Source organism: Canis aureus, chromosome 7, assembly GCF_053574225.1.
Source record: "Canis aureus isolate CA01 chromosome 7, VMU_Caureus_v.1.0, whole genome shotgun sequence".
Lineage (NCBI taxonomy): Eukaryota > Metazoa > Chordata > Mammalia > Carnivora > Canidae > Canis > Canis aureus.
Window position 1 is genome coordinate 66,850,064 of NC_135617.1, and position 24,802 is coordinate 66,874,865.

The window sequence follows — 24,802 nt, forward strand, 5'->3', positions numbered from 1 at the left end:
AGGAAGTCTTCCCTGACCATTCTGGCCCATCCCACTCCTCTGAGCTCTAACAGGTAGAGTGAGTGGCTTTCTGGGATCCATTACTATACTAGCAGTGTGTGTGTGTGTATCCAAGTTGTGTGAACTTGGGCACATGACTTTCCCTTCTTGGTGCCTTAGTTTCCCTGTCTGAGAAATGGGCAGGAGAAGGTGGCCTTGCAGGATTGTCGTGAGGTTTAAGAAGGGAAACTCTGCATGTGTTCTGGGTGCTGAACCAGGGCTTCAGAGAACCCAGAGCTTCCCTCCCTACCTTTAGGAAGCCCTGGTACCCACCTTAGCCCACGGATGGCAGCTACTTGCCTTGGTTCCTCCTCCATCTGCCAGGACACGCGGCCCCTAGCGGCGTTCAGATGCCCCCTGGTCACCTGCAGCTGCCCCTGCACCTCCTCCAGCCGACCAGCCAGGTCATGCTCGGTCTCCCGCAGCTGCTGGTTCTCAGAGCAGGCCTCCTGGTGTGTGCTGCTGAGGCGGTGGAGCTGGGCCTCCAGCTGCGGGAGGTGGAGGGTGAGGAGGAGAGAAGCCCCGGGGCCCTCCAGGGCGACAAGCAGCCTCCCAAAGCCACTGTGGAGCACAGACTCCAGGCTCCTGGAGACCCAGCTTAAACAAAGGGTTGAGGGTTGGTGGGGGCGGGGCGTGGTTACCCCTTGTTGGCCTGATTAGCTCCGTGACCTCCCGTCCAGGAGAGACACTTGAAATGCTGGACAGGGAGGACAGAGGGACTGTGTAAGAAACACAAACGGCCAGCACCACAAGGACCCGAAACGTAGATTGGATCACACTCTCCTCTGCTCAGAGCTCCGCAATGGTTGCTTGTCTCTGAACCCCAAGTGGTCCACAGGGAGCTCCTGAGCCACAGCAAGTCACATACTCAGAGATGGGGAGCTGCTTGAGCACTCAGAAGGGAAAGTGAAGCCTTCACAGTGGCATCCAGTGCCTGCACAGTCCCTCACGCCCTGTGAGGTCTCTGCCCTCCTCTCCCACTCCTCTCCCCTCCCCCTGTCTGCTCCAGCACACCGGTCTCCTTGCTGTTCCCTGGATATTCATGGCACGCACCTACCTCAGGGCCTTTGAACTCACTATTCTCACCGCCTGGACTGCCCTTCCCCAGGTATCACACGGCTCATGCCTCATCTCCTTCAGGCCTTTACTCCAATGCCATCAACTCAGGGAGGCCTTCCTGGACCCTCTTGTCAAAACCCTTCTACTCTCCTTCCTTGCTTCCCTTCATTCTCCTTAGCACTTTCACTCTCCAGCCTCCAGGATGTTATAGATTTTATTTGCTTATTTTGCTTATCATCCATCTTCCTGACTAAGGCTATCACTCTGTGGGCGGGGGGTTGTGTCTATCATGTTCCTCAGGACCCTAGAGCAGTGCCAGGCACTAGTAGGCATGCCGTAAGAATTGTCAGGTGAAGGAATGAATGACTTCAGAGGAGAGGCTTCACATCTACGGGGGACAGGACAAACTGGCCCCATTTTGGAAAGTCCAAACTCTTCCCTTGGCTGAAGGGGCCTGCCTCAATTTCTAAGGAGCAGCTGCTGCAGAGGCATCTGGAAATCAGCCCATGTTGGGAAGGTGAGACCAGATAACAGAGCCAGGCGAGGCGACAGTGGAAAATGCTCTGGGAACCTCGCCCAGCGCTGAAGGAAAGGTGGTTGTCCTGGTTCCATCAGAAGGTGATTTTACTAAGGTCAGTGGTCTGGGAGTTGAGAAAGGAAGAGATGGTGGGGGGAGCAGGATCTCAGACCCAAACACCTAGCTGCGATGCCAACTGGAAGTGACTATGGGCTACGAGATCTGGGGTGTCAGGGTAGCAGGGAGCTAGGTCAGATTCAGAGTCAGTAACAATTGTGATGTGAAAAGCACCTCCTGTGTGCCAGGAACCATGCTAGGCCCTCAGATATGGTATCTTTAGTCATCCCAGCAGCCCTCTAGGGCAAGAGTTCTGATCTCCATTTTTCTGATTTGGAAACCAAGGCTCAGAGAGGTTACAAACCTACCCCAGGTGACTCAGCTGTCAGCGGACATAAGAGTTGAATGCCACCCTATCACTCAGCCTCTCTAACACTGTGACCTCATGTTAGCCCAGTGCCTTTCTGTTTCAGAGTGCTTTCCTATTTATCACCTCATTTGACACAACTGGCCTAGGAGATGCAGTAGATGTGGTTAGTCCCATTTTATAGATGGAGAAACTCAGGCCAAAGTTATTGCTTCAGGGGACCGATCCCTGGGTGGCTCAGCGGTTTGGCACCTGCCTTCGGCCCAGGGTGTGGTCCTGGAGTCCTGGGATCCAGTCCCGCGTTGGGCTCCCTGCATGGAGCCTGCTTCTCCCTCTGCCTGTGTCTCTGCCTGCCCCCACCCCCCCACCCTGTGTCTCTCATGAATAAATAAATAAAATCTTTAAAAAAAAAAAAAAAAGGAACAAAGTCATTGCCTCAGATTTGCCTGGCTCCTAATGGGAACAGCAGGGATTTGAACCTGGACCTTTCCAGTGGCCCCTCTGCACTACCTGACCTCATCTCGGCAAAGGGAGCCACTCTCGGGCCTAGCCACCCCCTTGAAGTCTGAGAAGCGGGGTGTCAGAATGTGTGACTCCTCAGAATCTGGGCTCCCGGGGAGGCGCTGGCACTCACCTCCCTCTGGCCGTCAGTGAGCCGTTGACATTCACGCTCCTTGGCCTCCAGGGCCTCCTGCATCTGGGAGCTGAAGGCCAGGCCGCGGGAGTCGCTCTGGGAGCAGACAGGTCTCAGCCCCCGCGGCCTGCTGACGCCCAGCCCTCCCCACACTCCACCCGCACCCGCACCCGCACCCGCACCCGGCCCGGGGTACGGGGACGCCTCTCACGACCACTTCTCTGGCTCCGGCCGAGATTGTGGCAACAAGATTGAGGCGCAGAGAGTGAGACCTGGTGGGCAGGGCCGGGAGGGCCGGGCGAGGCCCAGCACTCCCAGCACATCTCCCTGAGAGGAGCTGCCCCCCCCCCCCCCACTGGCCAGCATCAGCCCGGAGGAGCCCAGGATGGGGCGAGGGGCGGGCTGCCAGCTGCCAGGGGAGGTCACCTCAGCCTGCAGCTGCCGCTGCTCCCGGCGGATCTGCTGCTCCATCTCCTCATAGAGCTGCTGGACCTCCCGATGGTGGTCGGAGTGCCGCCTGGAAGGGGTGCGAGGGGGAGCCGGGCAGCCCGTGAGCACCCGGGGACCCTGCTGCGGGCAGGGCCGCTCTGGGCCTGGGTGTGGAGTCCATCTCGCTGCTCGCCTCGCTCCGCCAGTGATCACTGACCCCTGTCACCCTGAGGACAGTCATCCCGACAATGGCCCCTGACCCGTACACCCTTGACATTGGTCTCCTTGATCCCGACACGCCGACTCCTGTAACCATCATCAAGATACTCGTTCCCCGGCCCTGTCACATGGTCCCACTCGCCCCATCACTCTGCCCCACTTCCTGCTGTCACCATATCCCACCCCTAAGCCCAGAGCTGAGGGAATTCAATTCCCGTTTAGCTAAAATGTAAAGAGCACATACTCTGTGCCAGACACCAGGTGGGTGAGGCCCCCCGAGCCCCACTCACTTCCTCAGCGTCAGCTCCAGGACCTCTTTGTCAGCCCGGGCCTCCTGCAGGCGGCTGGTCATCCTGGCCAGAAAGCCCTCCAGGTTGCCTGCCAGCTGGGGCTCCTCCTGCCTCAGCTTCCCCCACAGCTCCCAGATCTCTGCCTGCCTGGGGAAGGGGGACAGCCAGAGAGGAGATATGACGTGGGGCCAGTAAGCAGAGGGCCCATTTCTCCATTTTATTGTATTGTATTGTATTTTTTATTTTCACTTTTTAAAAGATTTTATTTATTTACTCATGAGAGACAGAGAAAGAGAGAGAGGCAGAGGGAGAAGCCGGCACCCCATGGAGCAGGGAGCCCAATGCGGGGCTTGATCTCAGGATTTTGGGACCATGACCCAAGCTGAAAGCAGGCACTTAACCCACTGAGCCCCCCAGGCACCCCCCACTTCTCTATTTTGATGGCAACATTCGAAGAAACTTGGGCACCTGGGCCACAAAAATCTGTTCATACCCTGCAAGGTACAATTCGAGTTACTACCTCCTCCAGGAACCCTTCCCAGATGTGCCCTCTCCTTCTTGAACCCCCACGGTACTTTGTGGCTCCATGATTTGGCAATGGGGCAGGGGAGGAGCTGGGAGCCTGATGGCCCCAGGCTGCCATCTGCCTTCCCTCTTCTCTCACCCTGTAGCTGTGTGACCTTTGGCAACTCCCTTGCCCTCTCTGGGCTTATTTGTACAAAGGGGAGCCTGATACCTGCCCAGTAGGGTCACCGGAGAATGAGCCGTGCCCAGTGAAAGTGCCAGCTTGGGGCCGGGCACATGGCTGGCACTCAGTTAATGCTGCTTTCCCAAGGATTTTTTAAAAATATTTTATTTATTTATTAATGAGAGACAGAGAGAGAGAGGCAGAGACACAGGCAGAGGGAGAAGCAGGCTCCATGCAGGGAACCCGATGTGGGACTTGATCCCGGGACTCCAGGATCATGCCCTGGGCCCAAGGCAGGTACCAAACTGCTGAGCCACCCAGGGATCCCCCCCTAAGGATTTAATTAAGTTACGAAGATAAATGCCAGAGGGCTTGGCCCAGGCCAAGCTGCCAAGTAGGTAAATGGCTCCCCATCCACCACACCTGCCCTGCCTGCCTGTACCCTGAGTCCCACCCTCTGAGAGTTTGTCCTTACAGAGCCCCGTGAGGCAGGTAAACAGGCAGGGTGATTCCCCTGATGGTTCTAAGAGACCCAGGAGGACCTGGGAGGTGTGAGAGGGGTATTTACAGGCAGAAGTCCCCCTTCTCTGAGCATGAGTGAACCCCGTAAGCCCAGAGCCTGAGACAGTCTGGAGGAAATGCCCTCCCCGTCTCCAAACCTGCCCAACCCAGGGCATCACTGTACATGAATCACTCCATTGAGGGGACCCTCTTTTCTTTTCTTTTCTTTTCTTTTCTTTTCTTTTCTTTTCTTTTCTTTTCTTTTCTTTTCTTTTCTTTTCTTTCTTTTCTTTTCTTTTTCTTTTCCTTTCTTTTTTTCTTTCTTTTCTTTTCTTTTTTTTTTTTTGATTTATTTATTTATGATAGACATAGAGAGGGGAGAGAGAGGCAGAGACACAGGCAGAGGGAAAAGCAGGCTCCATGCTGGGATGGGACTCGATCCCGGGACTCCAGGATCGCGCCCTGGGCCAAAGGTAGGCGCTAAAACCGCTAAGCCACCCAGGGATCCTCGGGACCCTCTTTTCTAGTTAAGAAAGGCCCCCTCAGGGACATCTGGGTGGCTCAGTGGTTAAGCATCTGCCTTTGGTTCAGGCCATGATCCTGGGGTCCTGGTATCAAGTCCCACAGCAGGCTCCCTGCTTATTCCTCTGCCTATGTCTCCACCTCTCTCTGTGTGTCACTTATGAATAAATAAATAAATAATCTTAAAAAAAAAAGGGCCCCCTCAGGTAGTCATGTTTTTTTTTGTTTTGTTTTGTTTTTTGTTTTTTGTTTTTTTTAGGTAGTCATGTTTTTAAGATTGTGACTACACCTGGGAGGTTGATACCCCAGGCCGCTAATCCTGGGGAGCAATCACATAGGGCAGGATGGAGAGGGAGAGGAGGAGGGGGCGTGGGAGGGACTCCCCAAGAACAGACATTCTCCACGGGCGGGCTTCATTTCATCCCACAACTGTCCTTACACTCACACTGCAGCTGGAGAACAGATGTCAAAGGTTAGGCTACCGGCCCACGGTCACACAGCTAACCCAAGTGGCCAAACCCAGATTTGCACCCAGCTCTACTTGGTGGCCTCCCACCTGTGCCCAGGCCAGTCCTGCCCCGCACTGATGGGCAGTGCCTGCCCCTGCCTCCTACCCCCACCCCTCCACACTCAGTGCTGGCCTTACTCTGGGAGGACGTCACCTGCCCCCAGCTGCTGGATAAAGGCAAAGAACGCCTCCTTCTCCTCATGGTCAGCCTCCTCCAGTGCCAGGAAACTGGCAGCTGCAGGTTCTCTCTTGGAAGACAGTGGCCTCTTCCTGTGGAGCCTGTGGGTGCCCAGGCTGGAGCTGAAGATGTTCTCTGTGGGACAGAGGGGACAAAAGGCAGCAGAGTGGGGTTGGGTCCACTGATCTCCCATCTTGTCCTGCTCCGGCCCTTGGGGAAGTAATTCTCTCTGTGTGATCACATTTATACAGGGCCACGTTCATACATTCGCCCTGTCATCCATGGGAATCTGTTCAAGGTAGACATTCTGACCATTTTATGACCTGTAAATGCAGATTCCTGGCCTTCTTCCTCCTTGTCCCCCAAACTTGCAGAGACTCATCAGACCTGAGAACTCTGAACGGCTTTGCAGGCATTTAAGCCTGAGCTCTGCTCTGCAGGGTCTCGGCAAGGACATTACACCTTCCATTGCTCTGGCGGGAAAGTTTACCCGCATCGAGATCAGTGGGAGTATTGTGCTCTGCTGACCTTGGCCTTTTTAGGTCCTTTTGGGCCTGTCCTGAGAAGCAGGCATTGGAGCAGCCCTGCCCAAAGGGGGACAAAGAAAGCCTGGGAAGCTCCCAACTGCTAAATATCACCCTCTGTTGCTCCCTGGGGCCTGGAATTCCCAAAGCCAGAATGTGACCTTCCTCAGGCAGAAACAAAGCCTGTGGTCTCAAGACAGGGAATTGCTTAACCTCTTGCTCAAGGGAACCTTTTGCTGGGGAGAAGACAAGTGAGGCATCAGAAAGTAAGCAAGCCTGGAGGCCTCCCTGGAGGAGGAGGATGCTAAGAGGAGCACCTCCATCCCCAGCCAAAGAACTGCTCTTGCTGATAGGAAAGGAAGTGAGTAGGTCTCCTGGGCTAGAGCCTTAAGGCCTAGCCTTGTCTTAAACCAACTGCTTGCCCACATGGACTTAGTATCCTCATCTCCAGAGTAATTCATATCATCATCCATGCCATGAACTGCTCTCGGGGTGCTGTGGAGGTTCCCTGTTGCCTTTTATGTTGCCTTTTATGTCAGCCTAGCCTCCCTGTACTGGGCACACTGCATGGGATGCCTGGCTATGCAGCAAGTCACTAGAGTTCTCCCAGGACAGACATACTGAGCCCAGAGCTGAATTCTTCCAGAGAGAGGCGTCCCTTCTGCTCCACATCCACCCAGTCAAAGATCATCTCCAGCTCCTCTTCGCTGCCCACGAAGCTGAACTTGGCCACCTGCAAGGAAGAGGTAAGTTGGCGCTCTTCGCCCTGGGGAAGACTCTGGGCTATCCTCAAAAAAAAAGAGAAATGTTTGTCTTTAGCGACCCCCATCCCTTCCCTCCCCAACTTTGGAGTCCCAGACCCAAGCTGATCCAGGGCCTACCTTGGAGGCTCCAGGACCCCACTCAAGACGGCCCTCTCGGCAGAGCCTTCAACTCCCTACACATCTTTTCCCTTCCTCCATCCGACATCAATAAAAACTTACCCCTTCTGAGTCTCATCCCTAAGGACGGTGGCTAATCCTCCCCAGAACGTGTTTATCGAGATCCAAAAAAGTTATCTGGAATTTGAAAATAAGTCCCAAAGGTGGACAGCACACTCTTTCAGCATTCCACAAGGGCAGAGGCCACCCAAGCATCTTCTGGACTGTAAGAATGTACTTCATTTCATCTCCTGGGACAGACTGGAGATCTCAGATGACCTCAAAGATTTATGGCCTGTTGTACATTAACCAGCTTTGAAAAATCTAACTCAGCAATCTCGTTCTAACACTTCTTTGTTATCCAGCTTTTTAAATGCTCTGTCAACTACTCATGGCATCTCTCATTAACTAATGAGCTAAATAAAACCTTTAAGAGGGATTTATTTTCTTTTTCCCAAGGGTCATGATTTTACCTTTTTGGAACTCGTACTGTAAGAGTTTTGGAGGTTCCATGGAGATGCCCCCGTAAACTCACTTGTCAGAACCAAGAATGTGTGGTGCTGGAGATGTGCCCCTCATGGGCTTTGAGAAACTCAAACATTTCCTCCCTTGGCTCTTGGACAGAATCCCATGTGTGACAGAACTTTAGGTTTGCTGTTTCTCTTGCTATTGTGGTTTGTCTTTTTTTTCTTGCTGATTCTGTGTTTTCATTTTTGGTGATAGCAATGATGGGGAATTCAGCTCTATGGACTGGCCATTGGCGATCCCTGTGGGATGCATGATGGAGACAGAGTATCTGTTGGTTGAGAGGCAACAGAAAATCTGATCTGCTGATCTTTGTTGTTGGTGGTGGTTTTTCTACGTATGCTCCAAATTGAAGCATTTTGTACCTGCTAGGAAGGAGACCAGCTCTTTGAGTTCTGGACTGTTTAGTTTTGTGTGTCTGTGTTTACTTTTGATCTGTGCCCTGGAGTTGTACGTATGAAGCCCCTGGGTCTCTGTATCTGGGTGTCTACATGGCTGCAATTCAGAAAGACCTTTAGCTCTTCTGTGAGTATGAAATAGTTTTCTACATCTGGAGGGTATTAATGACTTAGAGTACTATGTGTCTTACAGGGTTTCTGTGTTGATTGGTTTGTAGAAACAAATAAGCACTAATATAAATCTAATGTTCTCCGAAATCATGAATAAAGAGACTGAATTTCTAGTGCTTTAAATGTGCTAAACTTTATTTATTTAAAGATTTTGGGGATCCCTGGGTGGCGCAGCGGTTTAGCGCCTGCCTTTGGCCCAGGACATGATCCTGGAGTCCCGGGATCGAGTCCCACGTTGGGCTCCCGCATGGAGCCTGGAGCCTGCTTCTCCCTCCTCCCGTGTCTCTGCCTCTCTCTCTCTCTCTCTCTCTCTCTCTCTCTCTCTCTCTCTCTATGTCTATCATAAATAAATAAAATAAATAAATATTTTTAAAAAAGATTTTATTAACAGAGAGAGAGAGAGAGCACGAGCAGAGGGAAGGGCAGAGGGAGAAGCAGACTCCTTGCTGAGTGCAGAGCCCAACAACAAGGGGCTCAATCCCAGAACCCTGAGATCATGACCTGGGCCAAAGGCAGACGCTTAACCGACTGAGCCACCCAGGAACCCCTAAATGTGCTAGACTTAAAAAAAAAAATCCCTCTTACAAGAAATTGCTAGCTCAGAAAGCTTTTAAGGAGCCAGGTTAACGTAATTAATGTAAATCTTTGGGTAAATTAGACTGGTTTAGTAATTTTGTTTATAAAATGCAAATAATGGCTATCAGTGTTTGCTTTATATTAAGTATAATACAATTAAACATTCTACTTTTTATAAAATCTAGATTTGTTTTATGTGAAGAAACTAGTTAATATTAATTTCTTATACTTCTGATTTTGTCTTACTGACCAAATAAGTCAACATTATCCTTACATAATGTTTAAATTTTTTAAATAATTTTTTAAAATTTATTTATTTATGATAGTCACACAGAGAGAGAGAGAGAGAGAGAGAGAGGCAGAGACATAGGCAGAGGGAGAAGCAGGCTCCATGCACCGGGAGCCCGACGTGGGACTCGATCCCAGGTCTCCAGGATTGCGCCCTGGGCCAAAGGCAGGCGCTAAACCGCTGTGCCACCCAGGGATCCCTTACATAATGTTTAAGATAAGAAAAATGTAAAAAAAAAAAAAAAAAGTAAATTTGTGTTCAACTAAGTTGACTCATTACACAGTCCCAAGATCCTTAGGTAACTTCAAAAATGTGAATTAATAATAATTAATAAATAATTTTTGGCTACGGGGACAGTTTCTGAGAAAAACTGAAATATTGATTGCTAAGCATAATTTTAAGTTTATGTCCTTTTACTTTTTATTTTTACATGCAAGAGGGCAGCTATAACTTTGGGTTATGTTAATGAGTGAATTCATTTTTGCCACTTTACTTTTTTTTTAAGATTTATTTTTTTATTTGAGAGAGAGAGAAAGAGCAGGTGGGGGTGGGGGCAGAGGGAGAAAAAGAATCCCAAGCAGACTCCTCACTGAACACAGAGCCTGACCTGGGGCTCAATTTCACAACCCTGAGATCATGACCAGAGTCCAATGCTTAACCTTCTGAGCCACTCATGTGCCCCCATTCTTGCCACTTTAAATAGTTGTGCAAGGCCAAGCAGAAACTCAAGACTCAAGTAGATATTTTTACACCCAAGTTCATAGCAGTGCTATTCACAATAGCCACAGGATGGAAGCAACTCAAATATCCACTGAGGGATGAACAGAAAGACAAAATGTGGTCTATGCATACAGTGGAATATTGGTCAGCCTTAAAAGGGAAGGAAATTCTGACACCTGCTATGGCATGAATGAGCATTAGGGACATCATGCTGAGTGAAAGAGGTGGGTCACAAAAGACAAATACTATATTTTCTCACTTATATGAGGGACCTAGAGTGGTCAAATTCATAGAAAGGAGAGTGGGGGATTCCAAGGGATGAAGAGAAAGGAGAATGGGAAGGAACTCTGGGACACAGTTTCAGTTGGGGAAGGTCTGGAAATGGGTGGTGGTGATGGTTGCACCAATTGTGAAATGCACCCAATGCCACTGCACTCTAAACATAAAAATGCTTAAAGTAGCAGATTTCATGTTATGTATATTTTTTTACAATTTTCTGAAGATTTTTTATTTATTTGTTTGAGAGAGAGAGAACAGGAACAGGGGGAGGGGCAGAGGGAGAAGGAAAAGCAGACTCCCTGCTGAGCAGGGATCCCGATGCAGGGCTTGATGCAGGGCTGGATGCAGGGCTCGATGCAGGGCTTGATCCTAGGACCCTGGGATCATGACCAGAGCGAAGGCAGACGCTTAACCAACTGAGCCACCCAGGCCCCCCTTTCATGACAATTTTTTAAAAACTTGTGCAAGAGATATGTGTGACTGTAAAATGTGTCGTGTCTGTTTGTGAACTTTGCTAAATCTACTAAAATGCTTAAATAACACAGATAGTGCTCCATTATTTGCATCCCAGCTCTTTCTGTGAAATAGAAGTTAGTTATTTTGGTTAAAAGTTATAATCACTACGGATGTTTGAGCCTCTACTAGGACCAACGGTGGCAGAGATACAGCTGTGTCTGCAAGGAAAACAGGATACGTTTTGATTTTCTAAGGAATAAGGGAGTGGTTTTGTCTTAAGTGTCTGATTGTTTCAGAACATGAAAAGAGATGAAAATACAAACGTGAAGAATTTGCTGAAAGGGAATTTTAGTTGCCTTGATTTATAATAAATAAGCTATGAAATGTGTTTTTGCCAAGTGACAAATTTGTCTCTGTTTTGATGGGTTTAAAATAAATAATTTTTAAAAATTGTTATATGTTATATGCCACATGTTATATTAATGCAAAAACTAGAATTCAGCTCTATCTCCATTAAAATGATGAACTGGTTGTAGAGCTCTTAGCAGGAGTTAAAAAGTAGCTACTATTTATCTTCTGTGTAAATTGTCAAGATAAATTATTCCATATGTCAACAGAATAAACTTCTCTGTTTTGACTTGATCATATTTTCATTTATAAAACATCTAAGGCATCTCTTTTATGAAAGAGCTAAGTATCCTTGTAGTCATATTACCTTCTTCTATGTTTATCTCAAAATATTTTATTTTATTGTCACTTTGATTAAATAGGTAACGAAGTACTATTTCTCAGGCTCCTATGATCCTATCTTAATCCAGTGGCCAAAATCTTCTCCGATAGTTCTTCTGACTTTGCCCTCCCAATATAAGATCCTAAATTTAGGGGAAAAAATTTTAGGATATCGTTCTCTGTCTTTATTAAATACTTCACCACTATCATAAGAGCAGGATAGGCAAGAAATAACAAGCGTTGGCAAGAATGTAGAGAAAAGGGAACCCTCGTGCACTGTTGGTGAGAATGTAAATTGATGCAGTCCCTGTGGAAAACAGTATGGTGGTTGCTAAAAAAAATTCAAAATAAAACTACCCTAGGATCCAGCAATCCTACTTCTAGCTATTTACCTGAAGATAGCACAAAGCAGTAATATGAAAAGATGTCTGTACTCCCACATTCATTGCAGCATTAGTTACAGTAGCTAAGGCAAAAACAACCTAAATGCTCATGGATGGAAGAACAAATAAATACATGGGATATATATACAATGGAACATTATTCAGCCATATAAAAGAATGAAATCTTGCAATTTGCAACAACAGGGATGGAACTTGAGGGGCACTATGCTAAATGAATTATGTCAGACAGAAAAAGATAAATACTGAATGAGTTCACTTATATGTGGAATCTAAAACCAACCAACTAACCAACAGACCTAAAAACTGAGCTCATGAATACAGAGAACAGATTGGTGGTTGCCTGAGGCAGGGGTTGCAGGAGGAAGGGTCAAAGAAAGTACAACTTCCAGTTATAAAATGAATAAATCATGGGGATATAATATTGTCACATCATGGTGACAATAGTTAATAATACTGAACTGCATCTTTGAAAGTAGCTAGGAGAGTAGATCTTGAAAGTTCTCATCACAAGAAAAAAAATGTTGTAATGTATGGTGATGGCTGTTAACTAGACTTATTGTGGTGATCATTTTGTAACATATATAGATATCAAATCATCACATTATATACCTGAAACTAATATAATGTCAGTTATGACTCAATTTAAAAATACCTGAAAAAATAATTTTCAAAAATCATAAAGAAATTCTTGCTTCAAATCCTTGATACTGAAATATTTCTAATGTCCTTTTGGACAATACGAATAACTTATGAAGTATTTTTAAAGTTCATTAAGGTGGGATCCCTGGGTGGCTCAGTGGTTTAGCGCCTGCCTTTGGCCGGGGCGTGATCCTGGAGTTCTGGGATCGAGTGCCGCATGGGGCTCCCTGCATGGAGCCTGCTTCTCCCTCTGCCTGTGTTTCTGTGTGTGTGTGTGTCTCTCTCTCTGTGTCTATCATAAATAAATAAATAAAATCTTTAAAAAAATAAAGTTCATTAAGGTTAATTAATACAAATAAAACAGTTATGTTTAACACTTGCTCCTAAAAGATAGTGAGCTGATTATATCAATAAAGAGAAATCTTAACAATATCTGTTTCATGTAGATGAAAATAAAAACTGAGGGTTTAACCTGTAAAAAAAAAAAATCTGATATTACATATGGCTTGGGTTAGGAGGATGGAGGTTAAACTTTTGAAAAAGTATCCATGTGTATGATATATATATATCATATATATATGATTTATATATATATATATATATATATATATATTTCATATATATATATATATGAAAACAGAGCTTTTCCCCTAAGGTCAGGAACACAGCAGAAATGTCCACTTTCACCCCTGTTGTTCAACATAGTATTGGAAGTCCTAGCCTCAGCAATCAGACAACAAAAAGAAACAAAAGGCATCTGGATGGGCAAAGAAGAAGTCAAACTGGGATCCCTGGGTGGCGCAGCGGTTTGGCGCCTGCCTTTGGCCCAGGGCGCGATCCTGGAGATCAGGGATCGAATCCCACGTCAGGCTCCCGGTGCATGGAGCCTGCTTCTCCCTCTGCCTGTGTCTCTGCCTCTCTCTCACTCACTGTGTGCCTATCATGAATAAATAAAAATTAAAAAAAAAAAGAAGAAGTCAAACTCTCATTCTGTGTAGATGACGTGATACTTTATATGGAATACCCAAAAGACTCCACCTCAAAATTTCTAGAACTCATACGGGAATTCAGCAAAGTGGCAGGATATAAAATCAATGTACAGAAATCAGTTGCATTCCTATACATTAACAATGAGACCAAAGAAAGAGAAATTAAGGAGTCGATTCCATTTATATTTGCACCCCAAACTATAAGATATCTAGGAATAAACTTCACCAAAGAGGTAAGGGATCTATACTCAGAAAACTAGAGAACACTCATGAAAGAAACCGAGGAAGACACAAAGAAAGGGAAAAATGTTCCATGCTTATAGATTGGAAAAATAAATATTGTTAAAATGTCTATGCTACCTAGAGCAATTTATACATTCAATGCAATCTCTATCAAAATACCATCAATTTGGGCAGCCCAGGTGGCGCAGCGGTTTAGCGCCGTCTGCAGCCCAGGGTAACCCCCGGGATCAAGTCCCACGTCCAGCTCCCTGCATGGAGCCTGCTTCTCTCTCTGCCTGTGTTGTGTCTCTGCCTCTCTCTCCTCTCTGTGTATTCTCATGAATAAATAAATAAAATCTTAAAAAAAAATACCATCAACTTATTTCTTAGAGTTGGAACAAATAATCCTAAAACTTGAATGGAACCAGTAAAGACCCCGAATAGCCAAAGGAATGTTGAAAAAAAAAAAAAAAAAAAAAAGGAATGTTGAAAAAGAAAACTCAAACTGGTGGCATCACAATTCCAGGCTTCAAGCTCGATTACAAAGCTGTAATCATCAAGACAGCATGGTATTGGCACAAAACAGACACATAGATCAATGGAACAGAATAGAGAACCTAGAAATGGACCCTCAACTCTGTGGTCAACCAGTCTTCAACAAAGCAGGAAAGAATATCCAATGGAAAAAAGACAGTCTTTTCAACAAATGGTGTTGGGAAAATTGGACAACCACATGCAGGAGAGTGAAACTGGACCATTTCCTTACATCAAACACAAAAATAGACTCAAAATGGATGAAAGACATTGATGTGAGACAAGAATCCATCAAAATCCTAGAGGACAACACAGGTAGCAACCTTTTGGGGCATCGGCCACAGCAGCTTCTTACTAGACATATCTCCAAAGGCAAGGGAAACAAAGGCAAAAATGAACTACTGGGACTTCATCAAGATAAAAAGCTTTTGCACAACAAAGGAAACAGTCGACAAAACCAAAAGACAACTGATAGAACGGGAGAAGATGTTTGCAAAGGACATATCAGATAAAGGATAGTATCCAGAATCTATACAGAACTTATCAAAACTCAACACCCAAAGAACAAATAATCCAATCAAGAAATGAACAGAAGACACAAATAGATATTTCTCTAAAGAAGACGTACAAATAGCCAACAGACATGAGAAAATGCTCAATATCACTTGGCATCAGGGAAATACAAATTAAAACCGCAGTGAGATACCAACTCACACCAGGAACAATGGCTAAAATGAACAAGTCAGGAAATGACAGATGTTGTCAATGATGCGGAGAAAGGGGAGCCCTCTTACATTCCCTCCTTTGTGGGAACACAAGCTGGTGTAGCCTCTCTATGAGGTCCCCCACAAAGTTGAAAATAGAGCTACCCTACCACTCAGCAATTGCACTACTGGGTATTTACCCCAAAGATACAAATGAAGTGACCTGAAGGGGCACCTGCACCCCAATGTTTATAGCAGCAATGCCCACAATAGCCAAACTATGGAAAGAGCCCAGATGTCCATTGACAGACAGATGAATGGATAAAGAAGATGTGGTATATATATATATGTATACAGTGGGATACTACTCAGCCATCAAAACACCCCAAATCTTGCCATTTGCAATGATACAGATGGAACCAGAGGATATTACGCTGAGCAAAATAAGTCAATCAGAGAAAGACAATTATATGATCTCACTCATATGTAGAATCAAAGAAACAAAACAGAGGATCATAAGGGAAGAGAGGAAAAAATAAAAGACAAAATCAGAGAGGGAGACAAACCATAAGGGACTCATTGTTTTTTTGGTGGGGGACTCTTAATCATAGGAAACAAAATGAGGGTCTCTGGAGGGGAAGGGGGTGGTGTAATGGGGTAGCTGGGTAACGGGCATTAAGGAGGGCATGTGATGGGATGAGCACTGGGTATTATATGAGACTGATGAATCACTGGTCTCTACCTCTGAAACCAATAATGCTTTATATGTTAATGAAATGAATTTAAATAAAATTTAAAAATAAAAATAAAATGTATATGTATATATATGGTTTGGGTTGAAAAAAAAGAACATCATGGGAAGAACCATCAAATCAGAAGAGATGTTCAGGCTTTCCTAGGCTAAGTTTATGTAGGTAGAATGCAATTCATATAAAGACTTCAGAAATTGCATGCTTTATAGGAAGGCCCTGGAGATTTCTCAGTGCCTTTGCCGATCTTTGATAAGTGCTTATCTTCAGAGGAAACACTGATCAAACCCTACAAAATAGTTACGTGCTGTATCCCAACAGAGAATTTTAGCATCTTCCACTCCGATATTAATAGTTACTGTAATAAGTAACCACAGATTTTCAGTCTCATTACCAAAAATGTTTCTGTTTTCCTACCCTGGCCTGAAACCTCAGTTAAAAGCCATGAGCCACAAAGTACAGACCCGAAGCCTCATGGAAAAGGATTGTACCAGGTTCTCTGAACTACTGATGCTTCACATGGATACAAAGATTCTGAGCTGACATTAGCGAGCCAAGCTGGCAGCCTGATAATTTCTAAGACTCTTGAGTCCAGAAGCAGCCAGCTCACTCAAGATCCAGCAGATCAGGAATTAATGATGTAGAACTGAATGAATGGTTCAAGGGAATGGAGGTGTGGTTATTTGTTGGGAATATAGTTGGTATTATTTTTTATTCTATCTTTATGGATTTATGAGGAAGATTTTTGTCTTCTTGAGCCATGTCTAACTTTCAGTTTAGTAGATTGCAGCTTCTGTAAACTGAAATTAAACTTTCCTTTTTAAGATTTTATTTATTTATTTATTTATTTATTTATTTATTTATTTATTTATTTCTCTCTGTGTCATGAGAGACACAGAGAGAAAGGCAGAGACACAGGCAGAGGGAGAAGCAGGCTCCCTGTGGGGATCCTGGTGCAGGACTCGATCCCAGGACTCTGGGATCACGACCTGGGCCAAAGGCAGACACTCAACCACAGAGCCACCCAGGTGCCCCCAAAATTAAACATTTTAAATATTATTTGAATCTCATTGACCCCCCTCCTGATTCAGAAACTGATACTTTTACTGAACCTCCTTACTTTCCATGGCAATATAGTTATTTACATGGATTCAATAAGAATTTGTCCTCCTTTTTTGCTGGGATGTAGTTGGATAAATCAATTGTGTAATGAGCGTGTCATGTTGGGGGCACATGGGTGACTCAGTCAGTTAAGCATCTGCCTTCGGCTCAGGTCAGGGTCCTGGGATTGAGCCCCACATTGGGCTCTCTGCTCTGTGGGGAGTCTGCTTCTCCCTCTGCCTGCTATTACTCATGGCTGTGTTGTGTCTCTCTGTGTCTGTCAAATAAACAAATTAAATCTTTTTTTTAAGAAATCTTTTTTTTTTAAGATTTTATTTATTTACTCATGAAAGACGCAGAGAGAGAGAGAGAGAGAAAGAGGCAGAGACACAGGCAGAGGAAGAAACAGGCCCCACGCAGGGAGCCCAACATGGGATTCGATCCGGGGTCTCCAGGATCATGCCCTGGGCTGAGGTAGCACTAAACTGCTGAGCCACCGGGGCTGCCCAACAAATTAAATCTTAAAAAAAAAAAAAAAAAAAAAAAAAAAAAAAGATTGTCATGTTGGAGACTAATTCTCAATCATATGTGACAAGTCTACTGTAAGGAACAGCCATGGAATCATATTTGCAAAATCCTCCCAGCAACCTGGCCTGGAACCAGTTGATAAGGAAAGCCACTTCTGGGCTGGAGAGGGACCTTAGAAAAATTGGGAATTTCAAGAAAGGAAACTCCTTGCACTTATAGGGGCTGCGGGTGACAGCTGGTAAAAAAAGTCCTGGGTTTAGTTTCCTGGCCTGAGCATAGAAATTGGGTGGCCAGCTTGACCCAGGCTGCGCCAGACATTCCCAGTTTTGACACTGGAAGTCCCACATCCCAGGCATCCTTCCAGCCCCTGGCAAACTGGGACAGAGATTCACTCTAGGTAGAAGAGCAAATAAGAGGTTTTAAATCTCAGGTTCTGTGTGAAAACATCTGGACAGAAGCGAAAATGGCTTAATATTTTCAAAGTGTATATTTGCAGAGCAAACCCATGCCCATGTGTCATTAATACCCTGGCTGCATGGATGGGAATAGGTGGCAACCTAATGAGAGTTTTTTTTATATTGGGAATAGACTTGGGAGATTATTTATCATCACAGAAAATTATCTGAATAACTGGAAACTTGGAAACCAGGCCAAAAGGTAGAGAACACGTCCCTTCAAGCATTGTCTAGACTAGAGGAATGTACTCAGTCCATCTCATTGTTTATCTTTAATTAAAAAGTCCCAGACTTGCTGCAGTTACTTGTTAACTTGCAGATTTTTGCCCGGGAGAGATGAAAATAATTTTTGTCTTGTAGAACAACTAACCCCAAAGATTTACAGCCTGTTGGACATCAGCCATTTTAAAAATTGAACTCAGCAATCTTATCCTAACACTCTCCTGTCAAATTGCCTTTAAATACTGTATACTGGCTTCTCATGTGCTTTTGAGCCAATCATAACATCTTAGTGGTTCCTTCATTAATTAGTAATAATAATTAACTAGATAAGAACTTTGATGAGTGCTGTTTTTTATTTGCTTGATTTTTTAAAAGATTTTATTTATTTAGGGATCCCTGGGTGGTACAGCGGTTTAGCGCCTGCCTTTGGCCCAGGGCGTGATCCTGGAGACCCGGGATCGAATCCCACGTCGGGCTCCCAGTGCATGGAGCCTGCTTCTCCCTCTGCCTATGTCTCTGCCTCTCTCTCTCTCTGTGTGTGTGACTATCATAAATAAATAAAAATTTTAAAAAAAGACTTTATTTATTTATTCATGACAGAGAGAGAGAGAGAGAGAGAGAGAAACTGACTTATTTGAGGGAGTTGGTAAAGGCTACCCTGAGAAAGTTTTTCTTCTTTCTTTCTTTCTTTCTTTCTTTCTTTCTTTCTTTCTTTCTTTCTTTCTCTTTCTTTCTTTCTTTCTTTCTTCTTTCTTTCTTTCTTTCTCTTTCTTTTTCTTTCTTTCTTTCTTTCTTTCTTTCTTTCTTTCTTTCTTTCTTTCTTTCTTTCTTTCTTTCTTTCTTTCAGTAATCTCTATGCCCAATGTTGGACTTGAACTCATGACCCCTGAGATCAAGAGTCACATGCTCTACTGACTGAGCCAGTCAAGCGCCCCTGAAAATTCAATTTCAGTATCAGCCGTTTGCATGTACTTTGTTATGGCCCTGAGGATAGAACACAGGCAAAGTCAGTTTTGACAGGGGCAGGAAAAGGTCTGGAGCATGGAAAAGTATCCAGAGGAGACAGTAGGCCCAGTGAGATTCCAGCAAGCCACATAGGCCGCTCTGCAGAGAATGAGGAAAAACCAAATATCAGTCAACATTGGTCTAGGCCAGAGCCTAAGACTCCTTCCTGGGTGGGACACACAACCATGGCCAATCTCATGTGTCACTGACATTTATAGTCATTGACATGGTTTGTAGGACTCTGCTCCCCGGGATAAACTTCTCTGCTCAATGGGCCTAAAATTATGTCACTTGCAAGTTCCTTCTTTGGTGTGAGGTCCTTTCCTTTGTTAAGTGCAAATCTTTCTGAAAGATGGGAATGCATAATGCCTGATCATCCATTTACATATTAATATAAACAAATTCCTCACCTTTTCTGAGCACAAATTTTATCATATTTATTTATTTGCTTCAGAAAATACATGTGCTTGTCAACTAGCACAGAGAACATTTCTTTGCATACAAACCATGCTTTTTGCCCACTGATCTTTGTATTTTGTTTAACTAATTAATTAATTAATTGGAGTTTTTTAGGGAGGGGAAGAGAGTGGGGGAGCAGAGAGAGAGAGGGAGAGAGAGACTTATGCAGGCTGCATGGTCAGCACAGAGCCTGACATGGAACTCGATCTCATGACCAAGAGATCATGACCTGAGCTGAAAGCAAGAGTTGGAGGCTTAACCAACTGAGCCACCCAGGCACCCCTAATTAATTAATTTTTAATTGAAGTATAGTTGGCACATAATGTTACATTAGTTCCAGATGTACAACATATGATTGGACAAGGCTATATATTACACTGTGTTTGGCACAAGTGTAGCCACCACCATACAGCACTATTACAATACCCTTGACTATATTCGTCATGCTGTACCTTTCATCCCCGTGACTCATTCATTCCATAGCCAGAAGCCTGTATCCCCCTCTTCCCTTCACCCATTTCACCTGTCCTTCCACTTGCCTCCCCTCTGGCAACCACCAGTTTGTTCTCTGCATTTATGGGTCTGTTTCTGCTTTTTGTTTGTTCATTTGTTTTGTTTTTTGATTCTCCATCTAAGTGAAATCATAGAGTATTGTCTTTCTCTGTCTGACTTATTTCGTGTAGCATGATACCCTCTAGGTCCATCCATGTTGTTACATATAAGAAGATCTCATTCTTTTTGTGGCTGAGTAATATTCCAGTGTGGTGTGTGTGTGTGTGACTTCTTCCTTATTCATTCATTTATCAAGGGACACTAGGCTGCTTCCATATCTTGGCTACTATAAGTAACGAACATAGGGATGCAGATATCTTTTTGAATTAGTATTTTATTTGGGTAAATACCCAATAGAGAAATTATTGGATTGTAGGCTATTTCTATTTCAAAATTTTTGAGAAACTTCTATACCATCTGCCACTGTGGCTGCACCAATTCACATTCCCACCAACAGTGCATGAGAGTTCCTCTTTGAAAGCAAATTTTAGATGAGAGAAAGGGGAAAGAGCAGGCCTGCCCTGCTTTCCTGGGATAGGAAGTCTCAGGAGGCTACAGAAAAGGGATTCAGAGGGTGAGCTAGGGATGTGGACTCACCGCCAGGTCCTCGCGGGTGACAAAGCCCCTCTCCTTGGCACCACAGTCCTGAAAGAAACGCTGCAGCTCCATGGCCACCTCTGAGGACAAGGGCTCTGGCTCTGAAGCCACGGGGGCATCCTGGCCATCAGCTGGTTCTCGCATCTGCCGCCGGCGGCTGGAGCCCAGCTTGCGGCCTTTTCGGGGCACTCTCTGTCCACTCTCCATGCTGCTTTGGCCTGGGGACCGAAGAATGGAGAGGTGGCATCAGGCTGCTGAGCAGTCACTGTGCTGAAAACCCTCCCACGGCTCTTGGAGAAAACACACCACAGCTGATGAAGCTAACTGGACCCCAGCTGGCTTCTCCAACCTCGGGAGCCTCCCCGACCTCCTGGCTTCCAGCATGAGGCCTTTGCCCTTTCTGTTCCTTCTGCTTGGAATGCTTTTCCCCCAAGCTATCCATGTGTCCTCATCTCTGTTAGATCTTTTGGCCATTATAGAAAAGAGCCCCACGCAGGATAGGTTCTGTTTTGAGTCGAGGGTGCGGACACACGGTTGTCCAGGATCTAGCTGTCTCATCTGTCTCTCCTGATAGTTCTCCAGCTCATTTCCTCATATCTCACCTTGGAGGTTGCTTCCTCCCTCTATCTCACCTGACCTCCAACAATCTTTTTTTTTTTTTTTTTAATTTCTAAACACCATTTCCCTGCTCCTTGGACACATGCACCAGGGAATCAGTAGCTCTTACAGACTTGCACCCTGCTTCATCCCACTCTCTCCCACACCCTCATGGTCTGTCAAGTCTGCTGAACCACCTCCATTCCTAGAATATCAGATTCTTTCTCATTTTGCTCCCTTTGCCCAGCTTCCCCAACTCTCTTATCCTCCACCTAATGATGCCTCTTCCTCCCTCACCTTAGAGACTGCCTCCTCCGAGAAGCCTTCCCTGCAGCCATCTCCACACTTCAAGCAGTGTTCAATGCCCCCTGGACTGTGGCCCCGTGATGCTCTGGGCTCCCCCTATGGATGTCACTGTGCACTTTGGTCCACAGTGTTCCCAGCTCCTTAGCACACAGTAGGTGCTCATGTACGGGTTGTCCAATTCATTAATTGGAGTCTTCCCAACTATCACTGAAAGTCTTGGGTCAGTCAATTGATTAGGATTTTGATGGATGAAGATTTGTCTAGGTGAGACCCCAAGGAGTCTGGAAGATATCCAGTCTGGGCCTGCCCTGGGGGAATAAGCAAGGGGTACATAAAATTCCATTGGGTGCGAGGGCCTTGCTGGGCCCACGGGCAGGCAGCTTCCTGCAGGGCGTGGGACTGGAGCCAAGCTCTAAAGAAGGCAGGTGGGATTTAGAAGCAGTGAACGGCACGCACAAAGAAACATGAGCAGTGTGAGCCAGCAGGAACAAGATTCTTCTGGGCTTTCTCTGCTGTGGTGGAAGGTCACAGACAGGCTGAACGGAGGGACGGTGGGCTCCTTCTAGGGTCCTGGCACCACTGGTCCAGCCTCCCTTCGGGCAAGTTCTCTGACACAGGCTGCATAGGACTTGAATAAGGCCATTCCTCAGCCTGCAGAGTTCCCCAGACTTTAAAGAGAAGTCAAGTGTCTCCTCTCTCTCTCTCCGCCAGCCTTTCTCTCTCTTTCTTCTTGTGTGGTTTATCTCTGCATTTGTTTCTCTCTGTCTTGCTGTCCCCATGGCTCTCTCTCGGGCCTGTCAAGTCTGTTTCAGATGCAGTTTAAAGCTCATAGGTGAAAACTGCAAAGCTGGGTCTGAGGGGCTTGCAGAAGCCAATTGTGCACATTTCTTCCAGTGGCATGGGATCAGCCACCAGGGGAGTATTTACACACGTGAACCAGCAAAGGCTACAAATGGGGGGGGGGGGATTCCATTTGAGCCTCATAAAAGCTGAGTACTGTACAGATACAATTTATTCCTAGTTGACCTGTGAGCAGGCCAAGAAAAGCTCTGAGATGCTGAGGCCTGCCCAAGCCATGACGCTTAGTAGAATAGGATCCCCCCAGGATCCCCCAGACCACTTCCTGGAGAGGTACCTCCTTGGTGGCCGAAGGCCCCTGTGTGGACCATAGATGCCACCATCTCTGTGTGGACCTGACAGAGAGTGTGTGGGACAAGGGCTTCGGGAGCAGGGCAGAGTGGGCCAGCTTTGCCTGTAGGTGTAACACTTGGAAACTCAAGGTGCACATGTACTTCCGTTGGAGACAACATACAGGAGGCAGCAAGATAAGATTCTCAGGGCAGAAGCTTCCAGAACTGAAACACTAAGCGAAGAGTTTACAATGATATGGGTGCCACATCACTGAGTCTGCTGGACTCCCACAAGTAAAGGAAACTAGAATCCTAAAATAAATTCTGGGGGCACCTGACTGGCTAAGTCGGTTAAGCATCTGCCTCCAGCTTGGGTCATGATCCCAGGGTTCTAGGATCGAGCCCCATATCAGGCTCCCTGCTCAGTGGGGAGCCTGCTTCTTTCTCTCCCTCTGGCCCTCCCCTCCCCCTCATGGCCTTACAGCACACCCTAAAAACAGTCTGCACCCCTTTCACAGCCAAGCATGACCACCCAAAGATAGTAGGGGACATTCTCTGTCACTCCTTACCTGTGCGTACATGGGTGCTCACACACACACACACACACACACACACTCCCTCCTCAGCCAGCTCCCACCACTGACCACTCCCTCACGGGTCTGATAGGACATTCTTCACAGGTTGTTGGCATGTACGAAGGTTCCTGCCCATTCGGAGTCACTCAGAACAACACCCCTCACAGTCAGCCTGCAGGGGCACTCCTCCATCCTCTGCTACATTCCCCTCTCTGGAACATCCCTACTTCATACCCTAAACCATTAGAAGCCCCTGGTGACCAGGAACACACATTGGCACCCTCAGCCCTCCCCTCTCTTCCCCACATTCCTCACCTGAGAAACCAGACAAAGTTGGAAGCCAAAGTTGAGAACAAATCGATCTTGCTCCCAGGAAACTACAGGAATCAGCTCCCCACTGTGCCATTGGGTTAGGGGAACAGACACTATAGGCTTTGGGTCAGGGTGTGGAGAGCCTTATAAGAAAAACAGGGTAGGGAACGGCTACCCTAGGGCTTCCCCCAATTCCTTCATTCTTTCTCCAAACGGGCAAAGAACTGGGTCTTCTCCTCACTCCATTCACGTCATTCAATAACTACCAGTAATAGTGATGGTCACAGAACCCAAATTGTAAGTTGGTGGGTCTGAGAGACTACCTAGTGCCTTGCTCTAGTCTACTTACCTCTCTCTTCCTCTCACAGACTCGAAGAGAGAAACCAGGCACCTGAGAAAACAGGTGACTTGCCCAAAATCACACGGCCACTTATGGTAGGCAATCTATCCCAGCCCCCTGCCCCAGCATCCTCACTGGACCATGCAGAGAGCTCCAAATTCTTGAGAAAAAAGGGCTCAGATCTTTGCGTCCTTGGAGCCAAATGGGGACCACTGCTCCTTCTCCCAACCCCAACCCCTCCAAAGAAAAAGAGCATTGTGACTCCAGGTGGCTCCCACCTCTCAAAGGCTCCCAGTCGTGCACACAGTCCTGGCCTCCTGGACTTGGCGCTGAGGCAACCGCTGCCCCCAGGAGCCCACGAGTTCTGGCACTGTTAACAGTCTTGTCTCTTGCTTAATCGCTCTTTCCGTTCCCCAGCGAGCCAATCTCCTGTGTTATCTATGGGACTTCCTGTAGAAGCAAGCACTGGTTGTCCTTTCATAATCTTGCCTGGTCCTCCTCAGGTCTCTCACCCTAAAATCGTAGAATTAGAGAGTGCTGGGAATGAGAGGGAGGTCTTTCTAAGCAGAAGCTCTGAAGGGGAAGACAGGTTGCTCAAGGTCACCCAGCTCTCAGTGGCAAGGCCAGAACCTGGAACTGAGTCTTCGGTTGCCAGCATGTTGCTATGCCTTGTCCCAACCAGAGTGTTGATGGGCACAGTTGTGGCTAAAGCTGGGTGTATGAACCATCCTGGAGTAACTGCACACCGTGCCTTCCCTCAGGTTCTCACCCTCAGGTGGTAAGGAAT

At 46.3% G+C, this 24,802-nt stretch overlaps 1 protein-coding gene across 4 annotated transcripts in view; it reads right to left on the reverse strand.

Moving 5' to 3' along the window:
* The window catches only part of RAB44 (RAB44, member RAS oncogene family), a 35,906-nt gene extending 11,469 nt beyond the window's left edge, over positions 1-24,437 (reverse strand). Inside the window, exons 1-8 of one of the 4 annotated variants that reach the window (XM_077904224.1) lie at positions 24,294-24,437; positions 20,756-20,973; positions 7,154-7,265; positions 5,969-6,143; positions 3,612-3,758; positions 3,100-3,190; positions 2,674-2,769; positions 340-527 (exon numbers count right to left, since the gene is read on the reverse strand). In XM_077904224.1, coding sequence (XP_077760350.1) covers positions 340-527; positions 2,674-2,769; positions 3,100-3,190; positions 3,612-3,758; positions 5,969-6,143; positions 7,154-7,265; positions 20,756-20,962 — 1,016 coding nt within the window. In that variant the 5' untranslated portion in view covers positions 20,963-20,973; positions 24,294-24,437. Of the gene's footprint in view, positions 1-312; positions 528-2,673; positions 2,770-3,099; positions 3,191-3,611; positions 3,759-5,968; positions 6,144-7,153; positions 7,266-7,515; positions 8,195-20,755; positions 20,974-21,649; positions 22,485-24,293 lie in introns of those variants that run through there. The other 3 variants (XM_077904222.1, XM_077904223.1, XM_077904225.1) reach the window with 3 other exon arrangements.
* Between the last annotated feature and the right edge of the window lie 365 nt (positions 24,438-24,802).